A 25855-nucleotide genomic window follows, 5' to 3' on the forward strand; every position below is an offset into this window, starting at 1 on the left:
AGTATAGTAGACGACAGTATAGCAGACGACAAGTATAGCAGACGACAGTACAGCAGACGACAAGTATAGTAGACGACAGTATAGCAGACGACAAGTATAGTAGACGACATTACAGCAGACGACAAGTATAGCAGACGACATTACAGCAGACGACAAATATAGCAGACGACAGTACAGCAGACGACAAGTATAGTAGACGACAGTATAGCAGACGACAAGTATAGCAGACGACAGTACAGCAGACGACAAGTATAGTAGACGACAAGTATAGTAGACGACAGTATAGCAGACGACAAGTATAGTAGACGACAGAATAGCAGACGACAAGTATAGCAGACGACAGTACAGCAGACGACAAGTATAGCAGACGACATTACAGCAGACAAGTATAGCAGACGACAGTATAGCAGACGACAAGTATAGCAGACGACAGTATAGCAGACGACAAGTATAGCAGACGACAGTATAGATTCCCGCCGTTTACATAGCGGTTCTTTTGGGTGACCAGATAACAGCAGATGTATAGCCTCTCTTTTTGAGACTTACAAGGTGCTTGCAAATGGATTATATGCCCACCTTAAGACGGCAAATCTCTTTTCTCTCTTTCTACATATACATTTTTTTTATCAAACAGCGAAACGACATCAGAACTTAACCCTTAGTGGCCTTTAATATTTATTAAGCTAAAGTTGTATTACATTACAAGAAAGCAGAAAAATCGCATAAAACATACTATTTTATTTGTCTTGTAGCCGGTGTTTCATTAGTCCAGTGGAAAACAAAACAAATTATTATTTCGGTTTTTAACCCATTGGTCAGCATTGTTTCCCAAACTCTGAGGCGCGGCTCCTAGAAGGGCACTCGGAGACCAATTGCCCTATTTGAACATCATTTGACCTGCGTTCTTCTCACTCGGAGACCAAAGGCTATATTTGAACATCATTTGACCTGCGTTCTTCTCACTCGGAGACCAATTGCCCTATTTGAACATCATTTGACCTGCGTTCTTCTCACTCGGAGACCACGTGCCCTATTTACCCAAACATAAGTCCTAAGGCTAAGAGTGCAAGGAAACGCTTTGATCCGCGTCGTGGAACATCACAGTGATTCCCCAAACCTTTTTAACTGGCTATAGGGAGGGGTAGGGACGTCAATATTTTCGTTTTGAGAGTCTCACAGGTCAAAGTTTTAGAATCACTGCCGTAGAGATAATACGAAAGTTAAACCACAATTATTTTTTTTTTTAATATCAATAATATAATTTCAATTTTGCTTCAATCTCAGTCAACCATTGATTCATTAGGAAGAATGATGGAATCTTTCTTTCTTTTTTTTTTTGGTTCTGTACACACATTCGTCGCTTCTAATTGTTTGGTCATTATCCTGTTTTAAAGTTGTTTAGTCGAGTTTCTGTAATAAGTTGTCTACTCTCTATTCTAATAGTCTAGTTTCTTTACAAACAGTCTTGTTTTTATTCCAATACTCTATTTTCTTTACAGATACTTTAGTTTCTATTCTAATAGTCAAAATTATATTCTAAAGTCTAGTTCTATACAAAAAATGTAGTATCTATACTAAATAGTATAATTATTTTTTGTTTTTACAAATAGTCAATTTTTATTCTCATAGTACTAATTGTTTAGTCTCTATTCTAATAGTCAAGCTATATTCTAAAGTCTAGTTTCTATACTAAAAGTCTAGTTTCTATACTAAAAGTCTATTTTCTATTCTATTTGTCTAGTTTCTATACTAAAAGTATAGTTTCTATTCTAATAGTCTAGGTTCTACACTAATAGTCTAGTTTCTACTCTAATAGTCTAGTTTCTATTCTAAAAGTCTAGTTTCTACTCTAATAGTCTAGTTTCTACTCTAATCGTCTAGTTTCTATTCTAAAAGTCTAGTTTCTATACTAAAAGTCTAGTTTCTATTCTAAAAGTCTAGGTTCTACACTAATAGTCTAGGTTCTACTCTAATAGTCAAGTTTCTATTCTAAATGTCTAGTTTCTATTCTAAAAGTCTAGTTTTTTATTCTAAAAGTCTAGTTTCTATTCTAAAAGTCTAGTTTCTATACTAAAAGTCTAGTTTCTATTCTAAAAGTCTAGTTTCTATTCTAAAAGTCTAGATGTTTCAAGTTTCCCTGTACAACGTTTATTGACCTACTTCTTTGACCTGAGTTGTTGCTGACAAATGAAACAAAAATGTAACATATTGTATTTCATCGAGATATAAAATATTTTCCAATCTTCTTCTGCCTCCGTTTATCTCTCTCTCTCTCTCTCTCTCTTTTTTTTTTATTTTTTGTTCATTTCTCATCATCACTGTAAGAATGTATCAGACAACTCCACTTCTGCTGTTCTATGACATCAAACTGCCGCCAATTAGTTGGTAAACGCTGGCGGGAATCAATGCCTACATTGTTGACGTAACGTCCAACTCTGACGTCTGCGAATTTTTCTCCCTACATATTTAAAAAGATACAATAGTAACGAAAGAGAAACTACCTCCTATGTCTCTTTGTTTCTTATTCTATGATCCAATTCAATGATGGCTCGTACCTATTCACTGGTGGGGCACTTCAAACGATGAACATTAACAGTGTTATTAATAGTATTATTATTTTTTTTTTATTAAGGACCTTTTCTATCATTATTGACAGCTTGGTTAATGAAAACAAGACAAATAATTGATGCCTGGTCGTTTTGTATACGCTGCTGATTGTCGTCCAAATGAACCCAGGTTCGAATCCTGCCAACCGCCATCTCTTGTTGGTTTTGGGTTAGGGCATAATAATCTACATTTCTGAAGAAGCGTCTAGACTCTAGACTAACAAGTCAATAATTTCATCTTTAGAGCTTTTCTTTTTTTCATCGATCTCATTATCAAAATCTGAACCTTCAGATAACTAGTCACATATCTGAGACGCAGTGCGCTGTGGTTACCAGGTCAGGCAGCACTCCATACAGTTTGTTTGTTATTTAAAAGGGTGTTCTGGGGCCTGTATCTCGATCCAGACCCTCCTGGATAAAGTGCAGCTTTGAAGGAGCACATTACGAGCCAAATGTAACAATGAAATAGCAGTCTATTCTCTGACTTCATCAATTGCTCACACCAGCCGTGGACTTGTTGTGTTTCCTAGCAACAATCAAATGTTTACTGTAACAAATTGTTTCACTTTTGCTCACAAGTTTATCTTGAACAGGAAAACAAAGGGAGGAAACAAAGAGAGGAAACAAATCGGAAGAGAAATGGATCAAAGTTTGAGAGCATGATAGTTTGCATTGCAATCTGCTCGTGGAGTGGACCAGTGTTTAAGATAGGACGACATTTTGTCCTTGTGGACCAGTGTTTAAGATAGGACGACATTTTGTCCTTGTGGACCAGTGTTTAAGATAGGACGACATTTTGTCCTTGTGGACCAGTGTTTAAGATAGGACGACATTTTGTCCTTGTGGACAAGTATTTAAGATAGGACGACATTTTGTCCTTGTGGACCAGTGTTTAAGATAGGACGACATTTTGTCCTTGTGGACCAGTGTTTAAGATAGGACGACATTTTGTCCTTGTGGACCAGTGTTTAAGATAGGACGACATTTTGTCCTTGTGGACCAGTGTTTAAGATAGGACGACATTTTGTCCTTGTGGACCAGTGTTTAAGATAGGACGACATTTTGTCCAAAAGTCCATTAAAAATTCATGCTTAATTAATGGTTAGCATGAAGTTCCTTGTCAAGGATCCTAAAGGAATTTATCTATAGTCATGTTTTAGGGGGGAAAATACAAGTCAACTTTGATTTATAGAAATCTAAATGTAACTCCACAGTCCAAGATAACAACAAATACTTATTGTACTTGGACTTTATATTAAACCATTAACATTAATGCTAGCGACAAAAGTCTTCTCAGATCTAGGATTTAGTCAATCACGCTGTCTTTCCATTGGTCTATTAGTAAAGGTGAGAATTAGAGAAAATTGTTATCCCCCCACCAATTTACGACAAAAAAAAATACCCCCCATACACACACATTCAAAAGTATGTACGATTATAATTATTTTTTTTTTTAAAACCTGTATTTTAATCCACTTTTTTTTCCCGCTTTTTTTTTTTTTTTGGCCTACTAGGTCAGTATCTTCGAACTTGCAGTTATATATAGAAACGTCTCGCGGCATGTGTTCGATCAATATTACATTGTATATTCTAATATAAACGGTAGATGATACAGAAACGGCTGTGTTGTTGTGGTGTGTGTGTGTGGCGCACGCTGCGGGTGAATGACATTTTGGTTTGGATCAATGCGTGAAGTTACTGAGATGTCTGCGCTGTTCTTGTTGCCTGGATCTAGGCATCGCTTCATGCTTTTTATCTTTTGTTTTAATCCATACTTTGAGAAGCCAGCAAAATATATATTTTTTTTGGTTTATTTTGTTTGTGTATGCATTTTTTCAACATTGATTTTGGCCAACCAACAACACTGAAGGGTGTCATTACTCTTATATCTATGTCCTGAAGTCTTGTCTTGGCAAGGAAGGGATTCTTGGCGGGGGGGGGGGGGGGGGTGTTGGGTTGTTGTTTTTCAAACGTAGGCGGTTTAATTGTGGTTGTTAAGAAAAGGGTGTGGCGGGGTAGGGGAGTCTGTTAGAAATATTTATGTATGATTTTCAATGTTGTATAATATACATTCAGATTTGAAATAGCACATAATACCTCGCTGTTTCCACGTGGCTGCTGATACCTATCGTTGGAGTCGCAAGGCTTAATTTATTTGATGCTCTGACAGGTAGTTAGAATTTTCTAAAGAACTTTAAGCGTTACGAAGGTCATGTTTGCGAAGCCAAGTGCCACGACTGCTGTTTTCTACAATTGAAAATCAAGGGAGTCAACTTCCATATTCAATTTTAATTTAGATTTTAGAAATCGCTAGTGAAAAACAAAATTCATTGTAGTCTCCTTGTTATTATTTGTAATATCATTGTTGTTGTTATTATTATTATTTATTATTATTATTACTATTATTGTTATTATTATTATTATTATTATTATAAACCGTGTTTCAAATTTTTTAGCGTTACCAGGATCGAGCGTCATTAAAAGAAAATAAAAACTATTGTAGTCTCTCTTTATGCCACGGTAGACTCCATAAAGATACTATTTCTTAACATCTTAAATATGAGCCAACTATCTGGTAGCCTTCCCCCCACTACTCTAGCATGTATAGTTCGAATATCTTTTTGTGTATATCTGGTGGTGGTTGGGGGGGGGGGGGTAGTATGAGTGTAAAACAGAATGGTCCAAGCCTCTCAGCCCACACCATTTCCAAATTTCATAGCAGCAAAAAAACATGAATTTTGTTTGATGATGTGGCATCGTAGATAATTGATGAATTGTTTTTTGTTTTGTTTTTTAAAGTAGGTAATAGGATGGCAGGCAAAAAATAAATTAATCTATGTTGTTGTTTTTCCTTCAGAATAAATAGCGACGATAATATCGAGTATATCAATGACCTACTAATCGTGTTATAAACATAGCATTAAAACAAAAATTCCTTTTTACTAACGTTATACCTAATCTCAAGCCTAGTACTAAAACACAAGCCTTTGCCCTAAACCTGAACTTGACTAATACATGCTGAGATCTGCGTCATGCTGAAGATATAAAAACGATAAGCAATCTGGTCTTAAAGCTCTCCAATAGCAGCAGTTCATAATAGAACATATAATGTAGGATCTCTTCACACTAACCAAAACAATATCCTAATCGTTTGATGCTGTTCTATAAAATATTCCAATTGGGTCCAGTACGAGAGGGCCTGTCATGGCAAGTTGGGGTGGAGGAGGTCTTCACAGCAGCTTTGATTTTCTCTTTGCGAAATATCCTGTTTAGTTTTTCTATGTGTCAAGGTGACCCAAGAGCGGAAATAAAATGTGGCTGCACTTCCAGAAGTGTTGTTCATTACCATGGTTACTATTATTGTCTTTTCATTGTGCTGGGTTGAAATTAATATGGTTAATGGATTATAAATTCACACCTCTGAAAGAAACAGCCAAGGATTTAATACGCTGTTATAATCGTGAGAGGATCCACCTACAGGTTAGCGCTTGATGGTCTGGTCATTTCCTGGCTGAGTACCCCCCCCCCCAGGCTAGAAGTGGTCATATTTTAAATGTGCAAAAATACAAGATACCGCCCCAATTATGTTAGACTGTAAAATTATATTTGTGTGGCGATAGTATTAGAATCCTAATATGCAGAACAAAATGTAACATGATTGTATTAGATATAAGAGGGAAATGAAATGGCAGATAATGACTGAATTACATAATGCTAGGGAAAGATAACTTGTGGCTGGGGTTTAAACAACGTTATAAACATGTTTTTTCTTGTATTTTTTTTTTTACCTTTTGTATTTAATATGAATATTGGGAATTTTTTTTATTATATATTCTTATAACGCCACGCCGTTTAGGGTCTGTGGCTAGGGCGTGGGGTGAGGTAAACCTTGCAGCGTTGACTCCCCAACAAATATGACTTTTTACCGATTTCTGCAGCAAGTAGCGAGTCTAATTGTTGAATATTTTATTATATTTAGTACTTAAGTTATCTTGTTTAGGTCGCTGGGACTTAGATCTTGGGCGTACAGTTTCAATCGTGTTTGTCTCACCCCAAAATAGAAAAGTTGTTTTAGTTTTGTGTACTTTTGTTTCGTTTGTCTGTCGGTCTGTCTAAAAACTCATATCACTACGGAAAATCCCATTTCATCATTTTCTGTAGCGTAGGAGTAACAACCACTTATAGTCTTCAAGCCTTTTTTTTATTAAACTCATTTAAATATACAATCCTATATTGTAGTACCAAACGCCTTTTTTTTTTATACATACTAGGAAAAGTAATTGGACATTTATTGGACGAAGTAATTTTATATAATTAAAGTCTTGTTTTTAGCCAAAATAATGTTATTATATATATGTCCTCTACATTGTATTAGCTAAGGGTACATGATAAATCTGCTTTTCTTAAAGCAGGATTTGATAGGCTGTTAGTGTTAGTTAATACTTCATCCAGCATTATATATCATTAACTTGACCACCTGTATACCTCTTAAAGTACTGCAATTTTTTATTTGTGTTTACTGATTCATGCGCCAAGCAGAACCAGCAAGTGAATAGGATCGCAAGTAATCTTGTATGAGAATAACTAGATGTACATCCTTTATGGAGGAAGATAGGTTTGTGGTATTTGATCATTTCTAATTTCTAATTTCAACACTTGAAGCTTTGCTGTAAATTGTTCTTAACCTAAAGATATGCTTAATTCTTTTGTTAACAGTGAATAATTTAATTGGTCTCCCTAAAGACATTTATTTCTTGAAAACTCAAAGGGTTATTTAAATGTCCTACATTGCTTACCAAACAACGGACTCAAAGGATCCAACTACGAGTTTCACACAAACTTCCTTTATTTTATTTAAAGAGAAATCATTGTATGTATGTTAGAGTAAATGTGTAAATAGTTGTAAATAGGTAAACCAGTTCAACTTGTTCAAGTATAAATTTTCACTAACCACTTTCTCTCTCTCTCTCTCTCTCAAACACACAGAGAAATGTTTTTACCCCTTGATGCCCAGTTAGATATGGGCTAATGTTTAATTATTTTTTTTCTGAATCCATAGGCTGACCCTCAGAGGCCATAGTCTCCCTCTGCCCACCCCTGTTCTCTTTCTAGTTCGTCTGCCGCGTGTCGATCTGTACCCTGGCTTTCTGGAGTGCCGTGCTTATGCATGCCTTCTATCACACTTGCCGCGCCGCGCCCTTCTTCATGCAAAAGACACTCCTCTCTCTTTCTCTCCTCTCTTTCTCTCCTCTCTTTCTTTTATAACCATCTCTCCTGTCATTTAATTACGTTAGGGCACACCGATGTACATACTTCTCCAAGCCTCTTCTGCCCTTTTTTTCGGACCCCTTTTGTTGATCATTATATGCACACATGCATGCTAAAACAAAGATCTACATTAGACTTATATAGGACTGAGGCCATCATGGATTAATGTTTTAAAACCAAAATTGTTTTACCATAAGTAAGTGTATTCTAATATATCAGGTATAGGTTATTGTTGTTTCACTCCACTACTTGTAGCGAATGGATCTATCTATCTATCTATCTATCTATCTATCTATCTATCTATTTGTCTGTCTATTTGTCTATCTATCTATCTAAAAAAAAATTTCCCCAAAGTATATAAACATATGAATATATTTCTCCTTCTGTTCTTTATTCTTTCTCTGGACTGCTAGCTGCACTCCTCCATGGTCTGCTATCCATCACTCCCCTCCCTGTTCTCGTCCTCCGCCTCCTGAAGCGTCCCCGCCACCCCTTCCTCCCCCCCTCCCTGTAAAGCAGAGGACGGGTTGAATATAGTCTGACGTGTGAAAGACTCTGCGTGGAAGCCCGCCAGTGTGACTAGCGGCCCCTGGTGACGCCTCGCCAGAGCCAGGGGGAGGAGGGAGGAACACCTCTCTTTTTCTGGCACCCGATCTACGAGTCCGACTTTTTTTTTTCCAATAACCATTCACGTTGGCATTAAACCTGCCTCATACGATATAAACAATAACAAAAATAAAGAGGATCTTTTCCAGTACACTACATTATCATCATTGTAGTAAACTTTTTCTGACGTGAATTCTACAAAGTGAATTGAGTATCTAGAATGGAAAATCTACATATTTACTAAGCTGTCTATTTATTCTGAAGGATTTATAGTCTTCAAAAAGTTCGAAATTTTGTTGTTCATTGTTTAAGTTGGTGCCTATACATTTTTTTTTATGCGGATTTATAGGAAGGTGATGTTAACAGGAAATGATGTAAATTTAACCGCCACCTCACGTGGTCTGTGTCACATGACTGATGTTTTCATTTGGAGATACTAAGGGGAAGGGGGGACACATTTCTGGTGGTTTTTTGTTTGTTTTTAGATGTGTGTGTTATTTTGTGTTTGTTTTGAATGGGTGTCCAGCATGAGTATATTATTGGTCAATTTCTCTACTAGAAGTTTTGTAACTCGGGTCAACTGGACAGCTTCAGGCTAATTTCATGGTGCACAGGTAATAGATTTCATTCAATCACATTGCAAGTTGTAATTTCGCTCTATCTCTCTCTCTCTCTCTCTCACACACACACATTCTCTCTCTCTCTCTCTCTCTCTCACACACACATTCTCTCTCTCTCTCTCTCTCTCACACACACACACTCTCTATATCTCTCTCCCTCTCTCTCTCTCTCTCTCTCTCCTGTACCCCCTACATGTCAAAGACCTAAATAACTAAATGTCTACTATCTTTAATTTATAGAACCACTTTTTGTAATTCACTTGTTTGTTTCTTTCATTGTTTTCTGATTTCATGGCTGAACCTTTTTTCTTAGATTTTGTTTTTGCTTATTTATCCTTGTGACCAATCTCTGGTAAAGCTTGTGAAGTGTATGTCATGCCAAGCTGTATATATATTTCATACATCCTCTTTTTATGTATAGCACCCTCTCCCTCAATTTTGTCATGCATTGCACTATTTTTAGTCATTCCATACCAACAAATGCAATGGGGATACAGTCTCATAGGACTAGAATTCTCCCACTAATCCCCCTCCTCTTAACATCTATTTTAGTACCTAAATACAGGTCCAATAGTCATCCACATGTTTGGTTAATTAAACTTTATTTTTTTCACTTTCTAAAAATAATTAATAACTAAAGAGTTTTATATATTTCATGTTGTTTTTGTCTTACCCACTGTGTTCACGTCCTGCGCTTGTTGCCATTAACGTCTCGTCCATACTTGAACCACTGCTGAAGTATATGTAAATGTATTGAAACTGGACATAATTCTGAAATGGAATTTGAAGTATAAGAGAATATTAATTAAAACAAAGAAATAAGAGACTGAACATATTATGTGATTTATTTTTTTTAATGTTTTAATTCTAATTATTTTCAACTTTTTTACTTTAATTCCTGTTTTCCTCCAATCTAATATTTTTCCTTAATACTGTTACAGGTCATGTTTCAGTTTATTCAGTATTTTCTACTAGTTTTGGCAACATGTCTGTATAGTAAGAACAATTTTAAATGATGACAAATGTGAAGTAATCAAACATGTACTAAAATAAGTAGCACGAACCTAATTATTTACTATCAAAGTAAAATCCTATGTCGCACTGCATGCTGGGAACGTGAAGTTCAATTTGTTGTATATTTCATTTCAGAGCCAAAGTGCGTTGCTAGTAGCTTGTTGCTTTTCTTTATTATTTTTTTTTAGATCTAAGTCTTCACGCCCTGTTTCTCTTAATTCACTCTTTTTTTGTCATTTTGTTTCTCTATGTCTCTCTTTCTCTGTTTCTCTCTCTCTCTTTGTCTCTCTTTCCCTCTCAGTTTATCTCTCTCTCTCTCTCTCAGTTTATCTCTCTCTCAGTTTCTCTCTCCTTCTCACTCACTCTACTCACCTCTCTACCTAAAAGACAAGAGACTAAGCTCGCGTCTGTCCAGCACAAACTGACCCTACTCACCCAACGTTTCTCTAAAGTCTAGTGTCCAGTGCCTGGTCAGCGTGATGTATGATCTGGTAGCCAGCTACAAAAAAAAATTATGTTCACCTCTCCAGGGACCTTGTTATGGTCCCTAACTCGCTCAACACGGCTAATATTATTTCCTTTATATTTTTATTTCATTTATTCTCCATCTCTCGCCTAATTGCCCCATATTTTAGACAAAAAAAAAATAATTAAAAAAGGATTTTTTTTTTTCTAAAGTGGACAAGCATCCTGAAGTTAAAATAGTTACAAATTGTAGGCCTGTTACTTGAATAATTATCTTCAATCAACGAAGGATATTCAGGCAAATGTGATAATGTACTATGTTTGTATGCATCTTTCTTCCCTTTCTTTACATTTGATATATTTCTATATTTATCAAGCAGCACTGCACTAGAGTCAGTGAATGACCAGATACGTAGCAGAGATTGAGCGTCTAAAACATCTCTTACTATAAACTTTAATCAATTATTAATTAGCTCTACGTTAGTTTTAATTCGCAGACATTTGACTTTTTTTTCCCCTTATAAAAGAAAACAAACTCATTTTTAAAATGCTTCAAGTTCCAGAAAAGAGATTTGAGAAGAAAAACCTAACCGCGCCCTGGAATGTAGGAGCCATTGTTCATTTCGGTTCTTAAGTTTGTTCTGCGCGAAGGAAGGAATGGATTAGATAATTAAACAACAAAAACAAATACTCTTTTGTTTCATTTCATACCCATGTGTTTCTAAGATATCTTATGTTTAAGGATATAGAATAGGTTTCTTATTTTCTCCCGTCAGACAGAACAGTGAACACTGTTCTCATTCACGCCGGTGAGAGGGAGCTCTTGTTCACTTTTGCTGGCCTAGAGTTCCAAGAGCCGAAGGCTCAACTCTACCTGACAGTTTAAGAAGAAATTCTCTATTTACAACTAATTGAAAACTCTGCCCTGGATGAATGACATTTATAAAGATGTAAATAGTGTAGCCTCCTTTTACATCTTATGAATTGATTAACTTCCCCTTCATTTGAAGTAACAAGCCAGGTCTGTACCAAACGTATTACGTCCCCACCCCATCGCTTTCCCAATTACATCTGACTTTCTTTTAGCTCTGGTCGATAAAATCACTTAGACACTTTCTAATTTTAAAATGACACGTTCCAAGTGGATGTATTTATGATTTCTGGATGTTTTGGCGTCTCTCGCAGTCTTAAACTTCACCACCATGTTTTATTTCGGGCCAATACAAGATTGTTTAATATTCACAGAATGTCGTGTTCCAGTTTTTTTCTTTCTTTAATGAAATAATTTGCAGGGGCAGATAGAGAAATACATTCCAAGGTTATCGTATTAAACAACACTTGTAAACAGCGAGTCTCGTTTTATTTTTAAATGCATCATGTCCTTCTGTTGTAGCTATCTTGGAAATGTTTAAAACAAAATCAGGTAGAATTTCTGGTCTTGTGTACACAAAAGTGAAAAAAACAAACTGGCCTGCCTACATTTTGTTTTATACATTTGAAGTTAATATTTATACGCCTTACTTACTGCTCTATATATACCTAGGGCCTATACATCTCTCTTTCTCTCTCTCTCTCTCTCTCTCTATATATATATATATATATATATATATATATATATATATAGGGCCGGTCCTAGCTATTGCGGGCCCTATGCGAAGCGAATGTCGCTGGGCCCTTTGTGATTAGGGATAAGGATAATAAGTGAATATAAAGATTTTGTGTTAAAAATATATTCGTCTTTGCATTTTATTCATTCTTAACTAAGTACAAAATCACGATCCAATGAACTTTACGAGCCTTGTGTGTAGAGAAGTCATACAGTATATCATCGAAATTATGTTTCCTACATAGATCACGCTCAAAAGCAATAGCAAGTATTGCTAAATTGTTCAATCTATCTTCGTGAATTGTTGACCTCAAGTAATTGAATGACACCCCAATATGACAATTTTTACAGCAGATTTTCATGAGCCCGTGGAAAATCAGGAGGCCGCGGAACCTTGTAATATAATGATTTAATTTAACAATATACACCTAGGATTAGCGCGGGGCCTATGAAAGTGCGGGGTCCACTTCGGCCGCATAGGTTGCAGTGGCCTAAGACCGGACCTGTAATATATGCAGTACTCTTTTGTAAACAAAAATATTTTCTATTTTTTGGGAAAATACACGGGACATAACAATATATTAGATTTGTTTTCTCTATTGATCTCCCTTTATTTATCAATATTATATGGGCCTACAATTTCTTTTGTTTTTGTACGAAATAAAAATATATATAATCAAATGAATTGTCGATAAACGTTCTTCTATTTTGATAAACCTAAAACTAAGATAACGGAATAAAGTCCTTTCTTTAATCTTATTGACCACTTTCTGACCACTAGGGCTACATCAACTCACGACGTTAGTGCTACCTCCTCGACTAGTCACTCAAACTATTCCGGTTATCTCTGTTTATTTCTGATGACGCCAGCCTGTCCGTGTCAGTACTGTCCATCACTAAGACTGCTGTCAGTGTCAACAATGTTTCTCCATTAGTCTGAAGATCTGACCTGACTTCGCCTTACAGTCCACAGATATTTTATAGAAATAATAATCTTATTTACTATCAATCTCCAATCACATCAGAATATAAGCCAGTCTAAGCTATTGAAATGATCGAAGTAGAGCTACTCTTGTTCGTGATAAAATCTTTAAGACAATCTGTACTCTCTAACACATTTTTTTCTATTGCACGGTATGTATCTCTATTCCGTTTTGGCTTGCAATTGCGCTCTATAGCCTACATTAGGGAATGAAGAAAAAGTCAAAGGAATGATTAAGGTGAAGGGGGAGTTGCATACCAGTGTTGACAAAAATGAGGATACTTCCAAAATGTAATGTGTTTTAAGAAATGAACAATCGCTGGATACTCGAACAGACTTTAAGAATAAAGAAAGTTTTATTGGAATTTTAGAATTGCAAGTGGGCGTAACAAGGTTAGCATTTGTGAGCTAACCTCATCGGATGACACCAAACCTAGTAACGCCTCTGATACAAAGCACGACACGTAGAGATTGAAATTATTGTTAGGCTAAGACTTTTCCATTCTGAAACCTTTGTTCCGTAGATCTGACTGCCTGGTCTCGTGGAATGCTCTTCGGTATGTCGTCACTGAAACCCCAAATTCGATCCCTGCCAACTGCCATCCCTGCCATTTTACAGGAGGTTTTACATGGTGGTTTACAAGAGATTTTAGGTTTTTACAGGAGGTTTAGGTTAGACCGTAAAAAATATTTTATCTGAAACAACTGACGAAACGAATGTAAGAAAAAAGAAAAGACGATGCCGTCTTAAGGCTAAGGAAGACTGCCCACAAGGTGGACATCAGGGGTAGGAAAAAGCTTTAAACCATCGTTACTTCGTAGAGACCACTGTATATATAATGTCTACAAACAAAGAGAGGTACAAGACTCTGTCTATACAAATCCTATCTGACTGAACTCCCAACGTGTTGTTACCAGAGCAAGAGTCTGGCAGTAGTTTCTTCTGTCTTTCCATCTGGCATTGACACTCTTGGTACGTGTCATGAGTTATCACCTTGACAACGATCAATGAGCCAACACCCACCGCTAGATGAGTCCAAGGCTAATGAGTCACGTGACAAAGATTTCCGCATGCCGTCTCCTTAATTTGAAATCTTTTCAAATATTTATTTCTTGCCCCGAACAGGATCGAATACAAGCATGGCGTCTGGAACAAAAGAAATAGAACATACAGAAAAATAGTCGAAATAACTTGGGATAGAAAAATAGTCGAAATTACTTATCTTACCTTATCTTTTCTTATATAATACAGACGTTACTTAAAAAAAGAAGATGATTAAGTCCTAAAGTAATACTTGGGATAGAAAAATAGTCGAAATTAATTGGGATAGAAAAATAGTCGAAATAAAATAGGAAAGAAAAATAGTCGAAATTACGTGGTATAGAAAAATAGTCGAAATAACATAGGATGGAAAAATAGTCGAAATAACATAGGATGGAAAAATAGTCGAAATAACAGGATGGAAAAATAGTAGAAATAACATAGGATGGAAAAATAGTAGAAATAACATAGGATGGAAAAATAGTCGAAATAACATTGGATGGAAAAATAGTCGAAATAACATAGGACGAAAAAAAAGATATCGATAAAAAAAGCATAATTGAAATTTTATGGGACAGAATAATGACAACGTAATAACAACACAAACTAATGTCACTAACGTCACTAATGTCACAAATAACGATCTGAGACAAGTAAAATAAAATGAACTCCATAACGCTCTCTTGATACCAAGTCAGACTTCCGTTGCAGAGGGTAATCATAGGTTGAGACTCTCTGGAAATAGTGCCGATGAGCCGAACTGAATAAATATGAATTTAAAGAATTTTTATTTAATTGATTATATTTTATCTCTGTTTATATAATTATCCACGTTGTCCAACCATGCGGGACACCACACACGCACGCCGACTCTCGAACCCTCTTCCCGTCCCCTCCCACCTGCACCCGCGCCTTCCTCGCTCTCCAGGCATCGCACACAGTCGTTGGCCCAAACCCACCCCATTTGGACAACTATGTCTTTTAGGAAATGTTCACCCATCACTAAATAGCGGCGTATGCTACGCCTCGGGTCGGCTGGTAGTTTTAATTTCTACAACTGAAATAATTAGGTCATTGTATCAGAAATATATTTGTTTAAACTGTAGTTACACATTCTATGCTCGTGACGTTTAAGTCCTTTACATCCTTAAGATTTGCACACAATGATCTCTAGTGTTTGGTACTTGCAATATGAATTGTGTTAGTGTGTGGTTCCTGAGCATTGGATAAAGTGATCAAGGTTTGCCCACGCGTCATGGTCGACATTGCTATGTGACCCAAAGGATTGCTTGGCCATAAATTTACCAGCAACAGTTTCTCGTACTTCAGAGGAGTACCATCGATTTGAGTTGATGCTTTACTTTTCATCGAGGTTGACTCCCAAACATTTAGTACTGCTGAGCAGTATAGTTTGTGTTCAGTGCAAATTTCTATATGAGCTGAGAAGCTCTAACTGCCAGAAGCTCCCAGTTTTAGAGATGGCAGGTATCCACTTCTCTTAATCAGTCTGTAAAAACAGTTTCGCCGTCTTAATAAATTAGCCACACTAGAGGGTCACGAGGTAGACTTGGTTTCGTTTTGAGAGGCAAGCCACTTTGCAGTATGTTAGCAAGCCACTTTGAAGTATGTTAGCAAGCCACTTTGCAGTATGTTAGAAACAAGCTATAGAGAAAAACGAATACTTTTAAAAGACAAAGCTTACCAATGGGGAAAAAACTGCTAATTACTAAATTTATTTCAAAATAACAGTTTTTAGCTCCTTTTCCGCTATATAAAAAAATATTAATCAGTAATTGTTTAATTTTTTACATTGAGGCAAACCAATTATGAGTCTGTTAGAAATATAAACCCTTGGCCGAGACAACTTTAAAAATATTTCATATGTACTCAGCTGCACACTATATCCATGGGTTTGTGCATGAATCTGCCCCTGTTTTAATCCATCTCAGTATTGTCTAAGTCAACAAGCTTTGAAGACATGGGCCTCTCGAGAGATCAACACAAGATCAAAAGGACTTTCAAAAATGTACAGGTTGCAGTTCCGCACAGAAGAAAAGAATAGGGTCAACCAAGACATCTCGTGGTCAAACTTTAGATGTGGATGCTTTTGTCAATTTAAAATATATTAATGAACAAAAACAAAAAAAACTTTAAAAAATTGAATCTGTAAACAATCTGGGGGGAAGGTTGAATCTAAAACGTAACCAATAGAAAACAAGTACAGAAAAAAACAACTAGAAATACATTGAGAGATTAAGCGTGATTAGGTTCGTGTGTTATTGATAGCGCAAGAGAGCAATGACCTATGTCATTAGAGCTTACAAATCACAACTTAATAATAGAATGCCTTGACAACAATGATCTTCGTTAAAGTATCAGATGTTCGCTATTTTTAGAAGTCAGCGCTGCTAAAAAATTGAAAGAAATTGTATCTCTATTGTTTAACCACACAACAAGATCATTAGTATCTCTATTGTTTAACTACACAACAAGATCATTAGTATCTCTAATTGTTTAACTACACAACAAGATCATTAGTATCTGTATTGTTTAACCACACAACAAGATCATTAGTATCTGTATTGTTTAACTACACAACAAGATCATTAGTATCTGTATTGTTTAACCACACAACAAGATCATTAGTATCTCTAATTGTTTAACTACACAACAAGATCATTAGTATCTGTATTGTTTAACCACACAACAAGATCATTAGTATCTGTATTGTTTAACTACACAACAAGATCATTAGTATCTGTATTGTTTAACCACACAACAAGATCATTAGTATCTCTAATTGTTTAACTACACAACAAGATCATTAGTATCTGTATTGTTTAACCACACAACAAGATCATTAGTATCTGTATTGTTTAACTACACAACAAGATCATTAGTATCTCTAATTGTTTAACCACACAACAAGATCATTAGTATCTCTAATTGTTTAACTACACAACAAGATCATTAGTATCTCTAATTGTTTAACCACACAACAAGATCATTAGTATCTCTAATTGTTTAACCACACAACAAGATCATTAGTATCTCTAATTGTTTAACCACACAACAAGATCATGAGTATCTGTACTACTATTTACAGCTTATTATTTCTAGCTTGGACGCTTAGTTATTTGTTTTTCAATTTCACCTGACTATATTCAGAGCTTTGACCTTCTTTTAACTTTGGCCATCTGCTAGCCTAAAGTGTTTTATGCTAAATGAAACACTAAAGATGTCAAACTATCTGCCTGGTTGTGCGGTATGCGATTGGGACTGTCATTGCTATTGTCTCGAGTTCAAACCTTGTCCGCTGACAAACCTGGCAGTCCTGCGGGAAGTTTGGGTTAGGATTTAATGATCTTCATTTCTTTCAGAACGTCCGAAAGGTAGAAAACAAAACAAAACAAAAAAACAATAGACAGAAATGAAAAGATCCGGACAGCAGGTCATTTGTGGTGCCCCATAATCCTTCACCTTCACATGAGTCAGCTTTACCAAAGGGGCACCAAACATGTTCTAACAACCGTCTACTCCCCATTTCTCTCTTTTCAGATATTTGGAGGCCTTAGGCCCGGTGAAAAAATAAAATTATGCAATTTATTTAAAACCTAATGTACTCCAACAATAACATTGGCCACAAGATTGGCTATTTATCTGAAGCCAGGATTATCATACCAGTCAGCCCAAAGCCTGACCTGCATGCATTATTCCGATTCCACCCAGAATTCCTAATTGTCAGTGTCATACTTTACCTCTACAATAGGTAATATCGCAACCTTACCCTAGAGATTCACAGCTGTCTATAACTTCAGCTTATTTGTTACGTTCAAAGCGCGCTAGATCCATATCGCCAACCGACACCATGCAGATATCGACAAACAATACTTAGTTTTAAGACGTGCTTTTTTGAGAGGAAAAAAAAGTTTAGTGTAAAATTACCTGCTTCGCTAGACACGTGCAAATGGAAACCGCTATTCTCTCTGAGTGTGACATGGTGTGACATTTGCCAGTTGTCATTTTGACATAGATACAACTGTAACGCGAACTGGTTTGCCCTTTTATATACGTTTATGTAGTGAGCAACATTCGTCGCTTGTCATCCAGACTTTAGCTTCCTGAGATTCTCTGCTCATTCGGTAATAAATTATCTTTTGTATTGTGTTGGAGACTTTGATAAAATGGAGTCAATTACATAACTTTCTGGTGTTTCAAGTGTACAGAATATGGAGGTATTGATAAACTAGACATTTTGAAAACCGTATAGGCCCTAGTCATGTTGGCCTCTATTATATCACTGTAGAATTGAAATCGAAGTAAAAATTTAAACATGTAAACAAAGTGCAGACTACTTAACCTTAAGTCTAAACTTCTCCCATAATCAATGCAGCATATCTCTATTGATGACCACTTCATTGAATCATTTCTTGTATCGGAATCAAACTCAAACCTCACAACAAGTCCTGAGCTGGAGGACAAATAAAATGTTACATCTGCTGACCAGGTTCGAATCCCTTTTGTGCTCTGTTATCAGACTTTGTTCTAAATGTGTCTCCACTGGCCTACACATTAGTCTAAATAATAGAAGCGCTTAGACGCTTTGATATCGAGTTCACAAGAAAGATTGATTGGGGAAAACAATAATACCAAGACTAATCAATAACACTGGACAATGCTGAGCAATCACAGCCTCGAAACAAACAAACAACCAACTTCTCTTTTTTACTTCTCTTTGTTTTTCTTAGTTCATTTTTTTTATTTAAAGCAATGTGTGTGTGACACTGTGTGTGTGTCTTTGTATATGTTTACTAAACCTATATGTTACCAAGAGCAAAGGATAATTAAGCGAGAATTCCGTTTAAACAATTTAACTTGCAGTTAGACTCAGTTAGAGAGATCTATTTAAATAATCAAACTGCCAATTAGGCGAGCTGTTCATTACACGATTTAACTGAGCAATTAACACTTTGTTCGATATAATACATTAATTATCAATTGGTCGAGGTTTCTTTTTAACTATTTGATTGGGACATTTACGAGGTGTCTATTCACACACTTCAACTGACAATTAGCGATATGTCTATTTAAAAAATGTAATGGACTGATTGGATGAGCTGTCTTTTTAAACATTTAAACTGTCAATTCGAATATCTTTCTATTTTAACAATTTAACTATTAACGAACGGTATACTTTAACAACTTAATTGGCAATTCAATGAGCAGTCTATTTAGACATTTTAAATGACTATTCGAATATGTCTATTTAAACAATTTCATTGAAAATAATCGAGTATAGCTACATATTAAGATAACGTAACTGATACTTCGAATATATCTATTTAAATAAACTTACTGACAATTCGACTAGCTGTCTATGTTTACAACTTAATTGATAATTCGAAGAGCCGTCTATTTAACTAACTTTATTGACAATCCGAATATGTGTCTATTCAATCAATTTAACTGACAAATAAGCACTCTTTCTATTTCAACAATATTAAAACAAACTATGTGTGCTGTTATTTAAGTAACAATAAAGTACACTACTACTACAAGAGTTTCCACATGCTAACATTTACAATAAGTCAAACATCAAAATGATCCTTACTGCAAAAACTTTAATTTTTAGATGATTTATTTTCTCTTTTTTTTTAATTCTCTTTCTTCTTCTTCTTCTTCTTCTTCTTCTCTCTCTCTCTCTCTCTCTCTCTCTCTCTCTCTCTCTGTTTCTTAATCTATATATCTAGATCTATCTGTAAAAATACTAAAACTACAATTAGAAACAATACAGTAGAGGGGAGTCTAGAACCGACTTTATTACAAGTTTTCATTTAGTTTAGTTTATTATCGACAAATAAACGAGTCTAATTGTCTTTTGAGTAATAGAACAAAATAAAATATAAAGGAACAATTTTTTTTTTTTAGATTTTATTTTAAAAGCTAAATGCATTTTTCCACAAAGAGAAGTCTGGTTTGGGGCAGGGGGGGGGGTCGGGGGATCAGTCCAGGCTGAGCAGTGAAATCCTTTTCCTAGTCATTGATAAAAAGACTTTACCTTGACCTTTGCAATGGACACAGCTATCAGTTAACGCAATTCCAATAGTTAGGAGCTGATTCTATGCTCTTTGACTTCTGACGACAGTGACAATCAACCAGCAGCTTCATATACAACACACAATAAAACAACTAGGAAATATTTTGAATCTAATGAATGCCAGATGTAATTATCAAGTCTTTTACCGATTAAACGGGATCGCCTGACTCATAAATCATGTGCACTTATTAAAGGTGTTTTTTAAGTAATATGCTATTAAGAGGATGCCGTGATTATGCACATTCCTACAAAGAGTACGAATCATTTTATATGTTTCGTATTGCGTGTGTTCGCTCTATTTTTAGCTCAACTTATAATACTTATGACTATATGCTTGCAAGCGCGCACATCGATACGTCTTTATATCCGCCCAGGTCCTCCTGGCTCCAGACTATCCCCCCAAAACCAGAAGCTACCATTACACTCAGATTTCTACACAGTAGAGGAAGGAGTGAAAAAAAAATCAATCTTGAACGTTTGTACTTTTGGATTAGGTCTACATGCTTGGAGGAGAGGGGCGGGTGATGAATGGGGTGAGGGTGGGGGGAGGTAGTGTAATGTCTTGTCGATCGTTGTATGATTGTCACGTGATGAGACATTCCCGCCTCATCCTGCGTTACAATGTCACCACAGTAAGCAGCCTCGTTAAGTTTATGGCTTGACTCAATGGAAGCACCAAGTCCTTGCCAACACAATGAAAGAACGGCTAGGCATGGCCATTACGATATAGTGTGATTTAGAGAGGGAGCTTATTCAATCAATTTATTTTTAAAGACTAAATATAACTCAATCTCTTTTTATGATTGGAGCGGAGACTAATTCAATCATTTTGTTTTTAAAGAGTTGGATGAATCAATCATTTAGATCTTATTTTTTCCTACATTAAACACAATCAAACATAAACTAAATCAGTAAATATTACAAACATATAATAATAAAAGTTAGAATAAAACATCCAATGTAAGAATGGCCCCAGCAAAAGGAGCATGAGAATGTTTGTCATTGCACGTTGTGGTATTCAGTAATTCGTGTCTAATTTTACAATTCTATGACACTGGGTCAATCAAATCTAGATCTATATTTTAAAGCTGATATTTGTTTAAAAAATTCCACTGAAAACTCCTAAAAGTATTCATCAAATTGTTAGAGAAAATATAATCGGGTTGTTTCAGCTTAGGATTTATACATCTTCAGAATCTGAAAGAACATTAGAAACATGTGAAACATTTTAGAAAAATAAAACAAGCAAGAAAAACATTTAAAATACTTTTAAAAAAATGCTTGTATTGAATGTAATTGTATCACTTCATTACTTACACATGGCACAGCGTGCAACATAATAAATCTGTGCGATTAAATATATGGTTACTTATTGTTTTTGTTTAGCTTTCAGCTTTCTCAATGGACTATGATTCTATCACTTGCCTGGACCAGTTGCGAAAGGGGGAGGGAAGAAGGGGGGTATCTTTGTGAATGTTCACATGATCGTTTATTAAATGCAACATTTTTACCCTACAGACAGAGTGAGTTGATATGAGCTGTGTAAAAAGTAAATCATTATCAACAGAAAAAAATATATTTTAAAAAGTACATGATACCTTTCCGACATTGTGGTCGCTGGTCCTATGGTGTCGACGGTTAACGATGGTGTCATGTGGCCAGCACAACGACCAACCGCCTTTACTTTCCCCAACTAATGTCCGGTTGGGTAGACTTAGGAACATCCTAAAAATCCCGAAATTCAAAATCCAAATCTTCACCGGTATCCTGGCTTGAAAACCTCGTGCTTTGTTTCTCAGGCACCACTTTCCACAAATCTTCAGCAACATAAGTAGTTCAGTTCTAATTCGTCTGCCCTGTTGAAATCAAAGTGAACCTAATTTGATAGCCTTAGCTTCAAATTATCAAGCTTCAATTGTATCATAACTTGGACAGAGCTGATCTATTTCCCTATTAGTTTCATTGTTTCTGTTAGATTTGCTCATTATTAAGTGTTCGTGATCCAGAAGAGCTTCTGAAGTTTCACTCAAATGCGTGCTACTAAAAATGCATGAGAGTTGTATATCTGATCAATAAGTTTCTTATAAAACTCGCTAGTAGCATTTATGAAACTAAAATTTAACCTGTTAGATCCATACCCTGGAGATTTAAAAATATTGTAAAATTAAAGATTAAAGAAACGAGAAGATTAGAATATATAAACTTACTATGTCAGGCTGACCTCAAACTGCACATATTCTATGAAGTCAATTTTTGTCTAGACCCGCAGATAAGCTGAGACTTGACGCCCTCTTTTTTTATTTTTTAAATGAGCACTAGAAAGTTATTTCATTTTGCCCCTTATAAAAAGGCGCCCTCGTTGCATTAAAAGCAAGTAGCTAGGTAAAGGAGATCTTCTGAGAATCACCTGAAGTTCCCAGCTGTATTTCTAAATATATTCTTTGAACGGGGGTGCTTTAGACATGTGTGAGAACCTCGGAACGTCATGACGCTGTAAAATACAACTGGTTAAACCATTAATTAAATCGACTTTGAAATCTGCATCTAATCATTGAGGAGGAAGGGATGGTGTCGGTGGTGCGGAGCGAATAGTCAATACGGAAATCAAACATCGATTCGGTTCTAATGTTCCATCAATACCAGGCGCCCTTCATTCCCCCCCCCCCAGTCTGCACTGGCTCTTCCCCGCTCCCCCGTCTGTTTCCCACTCCTTTAATCTGAGGTGTGTAAGCCTACGACTCCGCAATCCTTTGATGCCACGCTAATGCTAACACCGTGACGCGGCTCAAGTCCACGGAATGTCCAGGCTATTAAACAAAGATGGGCCCACCGTTGTAAACACCGCACTGTCACAGAACGCGAGCTCCCGCCCTGCTCCTCATTAGAACTGACGTGCTTCTCTTAGTCTAGTTCTTCTCGTATTTTACGCTCTCGAATAAAGTGACACAGCAACTAGATTTACAACTCGACTAGTTCTCAGAAAGTCTTTGTGATCATGTTCACTTGGTTAAAGCTGACTTCATATTTGAGTCATCTGTAGGTCACCAAGTACAGCCTTAGGTCATTCTTTGTTTTCTATAGCAGCGAGAAGTCCGAGAGGAAATATTTTTTGTATTTACATTTTTAAAAATGTGTTTTGTGTGGCTAAATGTTTAAGTATTAATCAATGTGCTTTATATTCTGATTTCTATATGTGTGTGTGTGTTTTATCTGAGAGAGAAAGAGAGAGACAGACAGACAGAAGATATATATATCATGGGCGTAGCCGGGGGGGGGGGGTTTGGGGTTCAAACCCCCCCCCCCCCCCCCCCCGAAATGAAATCCCCCCCCCCGGGGGGTGGGAGTCGGAATTTAGTGACTGATTTTTTGCTTTGATTTTGTTTATTTTAGGTGAGATTTTAATACTAAACCATCGCTTGCCCCAGCACAACCAAAGGGGTTTTGAGTTTAAAACCCCCTAACAGGGAGTTTTGAGTTTAAAACCCCCTACCAGGCGGGTTCGAGTATAAAAACCCCTACTAGGGGTTTTGAATTTAAAACCCCCTACCAGGGGTTTTGAGTTTTAACCCCCCCCCCTTTACCTGCGTTTTTGCAGTTAACTCCCCCCCTTCTATAAAACAAAACAAGAAAAATGCAAACGAAAATCACCTAATTCCAAGAGCAAAGTTAAGGAAGATTTTGATTTTAAAACCCCCTCTAAAATTTACGATAAACCCCCTTTTTAATATAAAAAAAAAAAGTAAAATGTTATGAGCGTAGCTAAATGGGTTTTGACTCAGTTTTGAGTTTAAACCCCACTTCAGCGGGGTTTGAAGGTAAAAAATACCTCTTTAATAATAAAAACAAAGCAAATTATACACTCAAAATGTTATGAGTGTAGTCTAAGGGGTTTTGAGTTTAAACTCCCCTCCAGTGGAGTTTGAAGCTAAAAAGTACCTCTTCAATATAAATAAAAGAAAATTACTCACTCTAAAATCTATGAGCGTAGTCAAAGGGGTTTTGAGTTTAAACCCCCCGCCAGGGGGGTTTGAGGATAAAAATACATCTTCAGTGTAAGAAAAAAAAAGCAAAATTACGCACTCAAAATGCTATGAGCGTTGCCGAAAGGGGTTTTGAGTTTAAACCCCCATTCAGAGGGGTTTGGTGCTAAAAATACATCTTCAATATAAAAAAAAAGCAAATTACACACTAAAATTATTTGAGCGTAGCCAAGCCAGTTGGGGGTTTTGAGTTTAAACCCTTCTTCTACAGATGGCTTTTTTTTAAAGTTTAAATCCCCTCCAGATGGTTTTGAGTCTAAGATCCCCCTACAGAGCATTTTGAGGTAGAAATGCCCCAACAGAAGATTTTGACTACAAAACTTCTCTTTTCGATATAAAATCTAAAGCAAACTACAGTCACTTAATTCCAAGAGCGTATTCAAGAGAGGTTACACATTTTTACCAGTGGCAGGGCTCCATTAATAAACTGCAGTGAATAGTCATCTACCGAAATCGAAAAACACTAAATGTAGCTCAACAAAGATGGCTAAGACATATTTTAGGAGTTAGTTATAGAGATCGGGTCTAAATCAAGGAAATGCTATGCCGAACTGGAATCGACCCCTTAGTAAGATTGTGAGAGAACGACGCATGAGGTTTGCGGGAAATGTTCTCCGACATAATGAATTAGGCATAAGAAGAGTAGCAATGATATCCTAGTACAACTTGATGCCACTCATTCATGGAGTTCCTCATGGTAGGTGGGAAGATGCTTCAGACATTACCAGTGACAGATTTTTATGGAAACAGCTTGACGTCAAATGCTCTGAACGTCGTGGGAGGGTCTAAGTCAGTAAGAATAGCACATTTGGTTTTTGAAATAAAACTTTTTAATAGCAGGAAAATGCAGTGTAGATACCTCAGAATATGCATTTTGTTGGTTTTCAATATCAGAAATAGTGCTTGGCGGCGGGGCTTCGCCCCGCGCTGGGGGAGCTCCTAGCGCTCCCCCAGACCCCTTTGCTTGTAATATTGGGGAATCTACAATTTTTCCACTAACTCATGGAAGAACCTATTCTAGGGCACAATAAACGTCTTCCGAAAGAATGAAAGGTCAGAATGTAATAAAGATTATGTACACACACACACACACAAATACATATACTTTTTTTTTCGCGGGGGGGGGGGGTCGGGGGATGGGAGAAAAAATTTCACCCCCCCCCAAGACCCCCCGCCGAAAAAAAATCCTCGCTACGCCCATGATATATATATATATATATAAGCAGATAGACTCAGAGACTGAGTATTGACACAATTCAAATTGTATTATTTAATTGTATGAATTCTAAAACAGGAAGTATCTAGTTAGTCTATTGAGACATCATCTGGTTCTAGAAACGAAAGCGTCATTGGTTGATATGGGGAGACAAGACAGAGTTTCAAAGGGAGGTGGGGATGTCTGACCACTATTTCATTGTACGTTAAACTAGAAGTAGAAAAATTGAGAAGTGATGCTACAAATACATTAGGTCATATTATTCTTACATAAATCTTACAAAAATCTAGTTC

The 25855-nt window shown here is 36.3% G+C and overlaps 1 protein-coding gene across 7 annotated transcripts in view; it reads left to right on the forward strand.

The window, feature by feature from the left end:
- The window catches only part of LOC106052436 (innexin unc-9-like), a 331886-nt gene that overhangs the window by 131802 nt on the left and 174229 nt on the right, over positions 1-25855 (forward strand). For 2 of the 7 annotated variants that reach the window (XM_056014612.1, XM_013207817.2), the window contains exon 1: positions 8526-9094. The exons of 4 other annotated variants lie outside the window; for them this stretch is intronic. Coding sequence is in view for 1 of the 3 variants with exons in the window: in XM_013207824.2 (XP_013063278.1) it covers positions 9084-9094 (11 nt within the window). In the remaining 2 variants the exon portion in view is untranslated. Of the gene's footprint in view, positions 1-8525; positions 9095-25855 lie in introns of those variants that run through there. One more of the 7 variants, XM_013207824.2, reaches the window with a different exon arrangement.

This window comes from Biomphalaria glabrata, chromosome 16, assembly GCF_947242115.1.
Source record: "Biomphalaria glabrata chromosome 16, xgBioGlab47.1, whole genome shotgun sequence".
Lineage (NCBI taxonomy): Eukaryota > Metazoa > Mollusca > Gastropoda > Planorbidae > Biomphalaria > Biomphalaria glabrata.